The sequence below is a fragment of the Aedes albopictus genome, chromosome 3 (assembly GCF_035046485.1).
Source record: "Aedes albopictus strain Foshan chromosome 3, AalbF5, whole genome shotgun sequence".
Lineage (NCBI taxonomy): Eukaryota > Metazoa > Arthropoda > Insecta > Diptera > Culicidae > Aedes > Aedes albopictus.
Window position 1 is genome coordinate 93,608,564 of NC_085138.1, and position 8,944 is coordinate 93,617,507.

Below are 8,944 nucleotides of genomic sequence, written 5' to 3' on the forward strand. Positions count from 1 at the left end.
GCAATCTTGGAATGCGCTACCATCTGTCTTAAAAGAAAATATAGACATGCGAAAATATATATCTTTTCAGACAGTCAGGCAGCATTAAAGGCAGTCTGCACATTTGAATGTTTTTCTAAGCTAGTATGGGAGTGTATTCCACTACTGAAATAACTGGCTGGAAAGAATACTGTAAAGTTATTCTGGGTACCAGATCATTGTGGAATTGCAGGCAATGAAATTGCGGACCAGCTAGCTAGGAAGGGATCTCTGGGTGCCTTGTATGAACCGGAACCCTTCTGTGGAATATCATCAAGTGCTCTATCGATGGAGCTCAAAAATTGGAAAAAACAGAGCAAACTGGCATACTGCACCTGGAATACCCCAGTCTAAGAGATTCATCGTGCCAAGCGTGAAAAACACGAACACACTCAGACACGAATGCCACATAAGTGGTAAAGTGTCTTTAATAAATATTAATAATAATAATAACGAACACACTACTGAAACTTATGGGCCCATATAGCCGAGGCGGTAAACGCACGGGTATTCAGCATGACCATGCTGAGGGTGACGGGTTCGATTCCCGGTCGGTCCGGGATCTTTTCGTAAAGGAAATTTCCTTGACTTCCTTGGGCATAGAGTATCTTCGTGCCTGCCACACGATATACGCATGCAAAATGGTCATTGGCAGAGGAAGCTCTCAGTTAATAACTGTGGAAGTGCTCATAGAACACTAAGCTGAGAAGCAGGCTTTGTCCCAATGAGGACGTTACGCCAAGAAGAGAGAGAGAGAGACTACTGAAACTTAGTAAACGCGAACTAAGTATGTACACAAGATTGCTAACCGGGCACTGCCCATCTCAACAATTTTCATTGAAGTTCAAGAAGATTCAACCAGAAGACTGCCGGTTCTGTGGTTTCAATTCTAAAACCTCGGAACATCTGCTTTGTGAGTATAGTTTCTCTTTTGGTGGATCTATCATGCTTCCCCGAGATATCTGATGGAATATAAATCCCATGAAGCTAGTGGCTTTCATTTTGGAAGCTATTCCAGATTAGGGTAAAATGCAGGCCTAAAAAAATAATAAAAATAAATTAAAAAATTTGAAAAAATAAAAAAATTAATAAATATTAATAAAAATAAATCGCTAGTTCTCAATAATAGTGAATACTTATACTAATGTACTGCATAAAGCAAATGGGTCTTACCACAATAGAGGAATTAATGGTCTGAATTAACTACTGGAGAAATTTCGGTAAAAATCCATGGAAATTTTATTAAGGAATTCCTGGATCATTTTTTTTGTGTGTGTTTTATATGGAAAAATTTGAAAGAAAATCATAAAAGATTTCTTGAACCAATTCTTGAAAAAAAAAAATTACTCAAAACTTTAAAGAAATTTCTAAAAGAATTGAATTTTTGATTTTCTGTAGAAATCGCTGGCGAAATTTCTGAAGCAAACCGTGGCAAATTTTCCGAGGCAATCTCCGGAGGGTTTTCAGAAACACATGGAAAATTTTCTGAGGCAGTCCATGGATTTTTTAAAAATAATACTTCAAGAAATTATTGTAAAATTTCCAGAAAAAAATTGGAAACGGAATTTTGGAATATGACGTAAAGATTCCCTGAAGATTTTTGTAAGGAATTCCGATAATTCCAGATTTTGTTTTATTTCACGTATCCATTCAGCAGTTTTGGAAGCAATCCATTGAAAATTTCCTATAGAAGTTTTTGAAGATATTTGTGGTGAAATCACTTGAGGAATGTCTGAGAGAATCATTGAAGAAATTTCTAAATGTATCTGTAGAATATTGCATGAAAGATTCTGTTGACGCACATAGAACGTTCGGATGATGTACGCGGTGATATTGGTCACTAAAAAACACTACGTTTCGCGGTCGAAACTAAAACACTTTATTTTGCGGGCAAAGTACAAAACTCGTACCGATCGCGGCGGAGGGATATTTATTACTAAAATCTCTATTTACATTCTGCTGTCTCTGTCCCGCAGAGATGAACAGGGAGCAAGCCGATCGTGAAGCGATCGGTACCTACAAGCCTATTGTATGTCGTGCAAACGCACAGCAGTGTGCGGCGGTCAGCTGTTGCTGTACTGCTAGTTGACGGAGAGTGAGTGACCACGCGCTAGGGTGGCACTCGCAACATAATTTCAATATAAACTATTGGCGCAGACATAGCCGGCCGCCTTGAAAACTACGGATTTCAAAATTTGTTCCTAATTCGTTATTCTAATTCACTTTACGGTTCCGGGGGTTTCACAGGTGTCGCCGGACCGCTTCGTCGGTCGCCGTGCGCTACACGGCATCTGGGTGTCCTCCTGACTTCGGTCTCCTGCTTCGGACGCTACGTACGGAGGACTACAAGGGATCCTGTTGACTTGACGACAGGGGCTGGATGGTACGGTGCGGGACGGGTTGATTTTCCTGGTACATCGATTGACGACGCACTTCTTCAGGGATGTCCTGCGGTTGTCCTCGACCGCGAGGGAGGGGATTTTCACGCGTTGTTGCCTGGAACGGAGGCCCTTGTGGCCTCCGCAGCCGCTACCAGCGGCGGTGACGATGAAACGGATGCTTAACGACCAAATCGACTGCCGAGGGTCTCCTGACGGTTGCGGGGAACTCCTACCGCTTCGAGGGTGCTACGATCCGGTGATCACAGTGCCGTTCGTGGAGTTGGCCAAACTCCACCTGACGCTAGGGATTGCTGGATCCTAGGGGGTTGTCAGGTTGTACCTCGACGAGACGAAATGGAAAACTTCGGTTGAGTCGTTGGACCCAGAAACAAACGGAATGCTCCACTGCTTGGGGAGCCTTTATGGAACGGACGGACTTCACAGGACTTCAACACAGCTACCATCACCAACGCATGCGGATACCTCAAACTTGGAGAAAGATCTTGGACTGGTCGACTTCGATGGGTGGAATGTCCCGGGGACCCGGGACCGGGTAGAACAGCGGCTATGGGGTATGAGAACTTCGGTTACTTTTTTGAATTAATTTTACATACAAAAACTTACTGGAGTGCGGAGGCCACAGAGACCTCCGCGGGTGCCGAAGCACCACCGGTGGAGGCGAGTTATGCCTCTTCGTTGGAAGACTCCACGTTGTCCCTGATTGGGAGCACGCAAATCTTCAAGATTGCTCTCCGAAATACCCCAGTGCTGGTACGCACGTCTACCACTCGGATGTTTCCTTCCGAGCCTCGGAACACCTCAGCAACACGGCCGAGGTTCCACTTCAACGGCGGAAGCCGTTCGTCCATCAACAATACCATTGTCCCAACAGCGATGTTGTCACGTTGTCTAGTCCACTTCGTCCGGTTGTGCAAGTCGGAGAGGTACAGTGTTGTCCACTTTTTCCACAATTGCTGGATGTAACCTTGCACTTTCTGCCAGACGGAGAGACGATTGGCTGGGATGGCTTCCAAATCGGGTTCGGCGATGGCCGTCAGTGGTCGTTGAACTAGAAAGTGCCCAGGTGTGAGCGCTTCAAAGTCTACGGGGTCGTTACTGACCGGAGTGAGGGGTCTAGAGTTCAACACCGCTTCGACCTGCGTGAGGACCGTCTGCATTTCGTCGTACAGCAGTGTTCGTGTTCCGATGACCTTCTTGAACGTTGTCTTGAAGCTCTTCACGGCTGCTTCCCACAGACCACCGAAGTTGGGTGATCTAGCCGGGATGAATTTGAACTCAATGTTCTCGGCTGCGGCGTTGCAGGCTACTGCGTTCTGGAACTGCTGCTGCTCAAACAGGTTCAACAGTTGTCGAAGTTCCCGCTTGGCTCCGACGAAATTCTTGGCGTTATCGCACATGATCAGTGCCGGACGTCCTCGCCGGGCGGTGAAACGCTTCAGTGCGGCTAGAAACGCCTCCGTGGTGAGATCAGCGACAAGCTCCACATGAACCGCCTTAACCACGAGGCAGACAAAGATCGCTACAAAGCATTTTACGGGAGGACTACGGCGCTGCGGATAGGAAACCAGGAACGGACCGCAGTAATCCACTCCAACCTTGAGGAATGGCGGTGCCGGATTCACTCTCTCCGGCGGCAACTCCGCCATCAATTGTTCCTGGCATCGTGGTCTCATTCGGAAGCATGTGACACACTCGTGGAGGACCTTCCGTGCGAGCTTCCGAATGTTCAGTATCCAGAACCTCTCTCTGGTGCTGGCGATGACTACCTGCTGCCCGGAATGGAGCATCTTCTGATGGTAGTGCTGGATAATCACCGAGGCGAGCGGATGGCGGTGGTCGATAATCATCGGGTGCTTCCGGTCTTCCGAAACTGGTGCGTTCCGTAGCCGGCCGCCAACACGGAGTACTCCTTCTCGCAATTTGAGATTCAGAGCCGATATTTTTGAAGAATCTTTCACCTGATCCTCCCGGGACAAACTTGCTATCTCCTGCGGGAAGCATTCCGCTTGAGACAGCCGCACCAACTGGAGCAGCGCATCCTCGTACTCCTGCGAGCTGATGTACCCGGTCTTCTTTGAATTGCGGTTCACTCTCTGCGAGTTGTGCCTAAACCGACGTATCCAAGCTATCAGGCGAACTAGGGACGACAGCGACGAGCGCAGTGAAAAGATTTCGCTGGGAGGGACGGTTTGCACTGGTAACGCAACGACCTTTCGTTCTTCCAATGATGCAGGATCTAGTTGATCGACAGTGACTCCAGAATCCTCTGGCCAGAAATTCCGACTTTGGTGCAGCCAAACTGGCCCGTTGAACCAGAGGGACTGGTATTCGAGCTGAGCAGCTGATATACCTCGCGAAAGCACGTCGGTAGGATTCTCGACACCCGCTACATGGTTCCAGATGCCACCCTTTGTCAGGTGCTGGATCTCGGATACTCTGTTCGCGACGAAAGTCTGCCATCGTGACGGTGTTGACGCAATCCAATACTTAACGATGTTGGAATTGGTCCAGAAAAATGACGGGATGGCCAGCTGAGTGGCCTGACAGACCTTCTCATACAGGTGACTGAGTAGTAGAGCGGAAGATAGTTCGAGACGGGGTGTAGACTGCTTGCGTTTCCTTTTCTTCAGGTCCTCCAGTGGCGCAACTCTGGATTTTGACATCATCAACTGGATACGGACGACGCCGTCCGGGAAGGTACTTCGGAGATACAAGCATGCTCCATACGCGTTATCTGATGCGTCACAAAAACCGTGCCATTCGGTGGATACCGAGGCCTTGGAGAAACCGACCCATCGCGGGATGCTGATGGACTCGAGCGAACTCAAATTTCTGCGGTACTCCAACCAGAACGTTTGAAGATTTGGCGGGAGTGGATCGTCCCAATTCGATTCCAGTTTCCACAAGGTCTGGATGAATATCTTGGCTTCGACGACGACAGGACCTACTAGTCCCAAAGGATCGAACAGCTTTGACGCATCGGAGATGACAACACGCTTCGTGATTACCGCCGTGGTACTCCACCTGGGAACGGTGAACTGGAAATTGTCGGTCGACGGACACCAGACGAGACCCAAAGTCTTCACAGTGGCAGTTGGCGGCGGAGAATCCATCTCGTGTACCGCCCGTTTGTCTCGCAGATACGGTTGTAGACCACTGAACACCTCCTCACAGTTCGAATTCCACTTGCGCAACGTGAGTCCAGCTGAATCGGTCAGATCGACTATCTCTTCAACGAGTTGCTTGCCTTCCTCGGGAGTGTCGACACCAGACGTCATGTCGTCGACGTAGAAGTCTTTCTGTAGGACCTTCGCTGCAGTCGGATGGCTGGATTCTCCGTCCTGCGCTAGCTGTACCAAGCAGCGCGTTGCAAGAAACGGAGCCGATGCGGTACCGTACGTAACGGTCGTTAACTGGTAGATTTCGATCGGTTCTTTCGGGGACTTCCTCCACAGAATCAGCTGCAGCTTCTGGTCTCGAGGGCACATGCTGATCATTCGGTACATCTTCGCTACATCGGCTACAATGCCGATACGGTGCAGACGGAATCGAGCGTGAATCGATATGAGGTCATCTTGGACTACAGGACCGACCATCATCCCATCGTTGAGGGAAAAGCCAGACGTGGTTTTGCACGAAGCGTCGAAAACTACGCGCAGCTTCGTTGTTGTGCTGTCCGGTTTTAACACGGCGTGATGCGGCAGAAAATAGTACACCACTCCAAACAAATCCTCCTCGCGTACCTTCCTCATGTGACCCATCGATTCGTATTCCTCCATGAACTCGACGTACTGCTCCTTCAGCTGCGGATTTGCAGCAAATCTTCTCTCCAAGCTCATGAATCTCCTTTCTGCGCTCTTCCTGGAATCTCCTAACTGCTCAATGATGCCCTGCTTCCGCGGCAACGTCACCACGAAGCGGCCGTCCTGATCGCGAACGGTGGTTTGCCTGAAGATTTCTTCGCACGCGGATTCCTCCACAGAGTACGTGCTGATATGGCGACAGCTCTCAAGCTCCCAGAAACGTGTGAGTTGGTCTTGGAGCTCCACCGTAGAACACAGCGTGGTGGCAGTTATTGGCACGGACACAGTAGCTTCGGAGATACGGCCAGACACGATCCAACCAAATACCGTGTTTTGGAACGTTGGTCCATCTTCACTCGGTCGGAATCTTCCCTCTTGCAACAGATCGAGGTAATACTCGGCACCGATGATCATGTCGATGTCCGACGTTTGGTAGAACTCGGGATCTGCTAACACGATGCGATCTGGTAGATTCCACCTGCTGACGTCGAACCCTTCACATGGTAGCGGAATCGTCAGCTTCGGCAACACGTTGAAACGCATTGCTTCCTCGAAATTGGAGATGCTTGTGAAGCGTGGACTGACCGTGCCACTCACAGCCTTTTGGGAGACGCTAGTTGAACCTCCGATCCCCTTCACCGTCAGATAGTTCGGGAATTCTTTAAGGTTCATTCGCCGACAGAACTCGGATGTGACGAAACAATACTGCGAGCACGAATCCAGCAATGCTCTGGCCAGCATCGTGCTTCCGTCGTCATCACGAATCCGAACAATGGCCGTGGATAGCAGGACTTGCCTTGAGGATGGTCTTATTTGGAACGGAAGGGAGACAGTGTTTTGCAATGTGGGTTGATGGTCTGTGGCGAGTTGTGGGTTTTGCGAATGTGTGTGGATGATGGACAATGAAGTGGATGGTTCATTTTGGTGGTGTGTGGTGGATGCTGTCTGGTGTGTTGGTGTTCCCGGCTGTGCTTGCGCTTGAGGTTGACTTGGGGGTTTTGTTGACGTCTGCGGAACGGAGGATTTCTTAGCACTGTTTGCTTCGGAGTGAAGCAGAGTATGGTGTTTCCTTCCGCATTGTCGGCACAATCCCTTGCTGCAGCTCCTGGCCAAATGTCCCGATGACAAGCAGTTCATGCACAGGCCGTTCTTCCTGACAGCATCGTATCGCTCCGGGACCTTCATCTTCTGGAACCTCCCACACAGAAACGCTGGATGGAATGACTCCGAACAGAAGCAGCATCGCCCGGTGCTGCTGGTCGAAGGATGGCTCACGCTTATCTTCGGCTTCTTCATCTCGACGACGGGGGTTTTACTCGGACCGACGGATTGGAGAACAGCGCAGTGATTCTTCAGGAAGGTTATAAGGTTTCGGTATGTAGGTACTTCCTTGGAATTGTGCGCCGCTTCCCAGAATCGCAAGGTAGTGCTGTCGAGTCTCGAGCAGACCATGTGCACCAGAATCGTGCTCCAGCTGTTGGTGTCCTGGTTCATCTTTTTCAACATCTGCAGGTTTTTCTCGAAGTCGCTGATGAGCTGGCTCAGCGCTTCGTAGCTCTCTCGTCGCATCGACTCGATTCCGAAGATGGCATCGAGGTACGCCTTCACGATCAGCTTTCGGTTATGATAGCGATCCTCCAACGCATCCCACGCTACCGAGTAGTTGGCAGCGGAAAGTTCGATGGAGCTGACTTCCAGGAGTACATCACCGGACAAAGATGATCGGAGGTAGGTAAACTTGTCCATGTCCGTGAGCTCCCGGTTCCGATGGATAAGGCTTTGAAATGCATCACGGTACGAAACCCACTCTCGCAGTATGCCGCTGAATGATGGGAGCTTTATCTCCGGAAGCTTCACCCTCGAGAGAACCGGCTGTGCAGCTGGGGCCGCAGAACTAGGAATGGCCGGTCTCATCTGATTCCGCCACTTCAGCAACGCAGCCTTGGCCTTGCAGTAACATTTCTCCACGTTCCTCGAAACAACTGTACTGTCGGCTTCCCGCTTCTTCGCCGTATACTTCAGCCTCGCTTGACGCTCCTGTTCCGACTCCTCTTGATCTACCACTTCATCTTCGTCGGCTTCATCCAGAATCACGTCAATCTTCTCACGCACTTCGTGAAAGTCATGGAATGCACTTTCTAACAGCTGCAAACGAACTTCCACCTCATCTTTGTCTTCTTCTTCTTTGAAGTCACGCACAAACGAAGCCACGGAGTCCAAACTATCTCGTATGCGCTTCTCGCGCTTCAGCAAACCACGCAAATCGTCCGTCATGATTCACTACTGTCCACTGAAGTCACTAGTCAAAAAATGTTCACCACTGAGGAGTTCATTTGCACTGTGCACTAACACCGCACTATACGCTGCCGCACTATTCACTGCCGCACTGTAACACTGCACTTGCTGCTACTGTTGACTGCGAATCGACTAGTTATCGCTCAGCTTCTGAGACGCGCGGACGTGTTTCTATCGATAGCGCTCATCACAAGTCAAGCGTCTAGTTTCGGTGTTTCTCTTTTTTTTATTTCGCCGTGCCGCGTCGCGTGCTGGAGTGTTTCGCGATGAGGCGAGAAAACACCTTTCGAATAGACTATTCGAGTTTCCCTGTGAAACCTTCATTCGAAAAGGTGCACGGTTTTTGCCGTACAGTGCTTGGGCTGAAGAAAGAAGATGTTGCAAGACTACAGTGCCACAAGGGTGAACAATGTGCGTTCGTCAAGG

The 8,944-nt window shown here is 49.5% G+C and overlaps 1 protein-coding gene across 1 annotated transcript; it reads right to left on the bottom strand.

Moving 5' to 3' along the window:
- Positions 1-2,883: 2,883 nt before the first annotated feature.
- Positions 2,884-8,497, bottom strand: LOC134290282 (uncharacterized). The gene is made up of 3 exons (XM_062857382.1): positions 3,161-8,497; positions 3,024-3,116; positions 2,884-2,964 (listed from the first exon to the last, which is right to left on the bottom strand). The coding sequence occupies exons 1-3, from the start codon at positions 8,495-8,497 to the stop codon at positions 2,884-2,886; spliced, it is 5,511 nt and encodes a 1,836-aa protein (XP_062713366.1).
- Between the last annotated feature and the right edge of the window lie 447 nt (positions 8,498-8,944).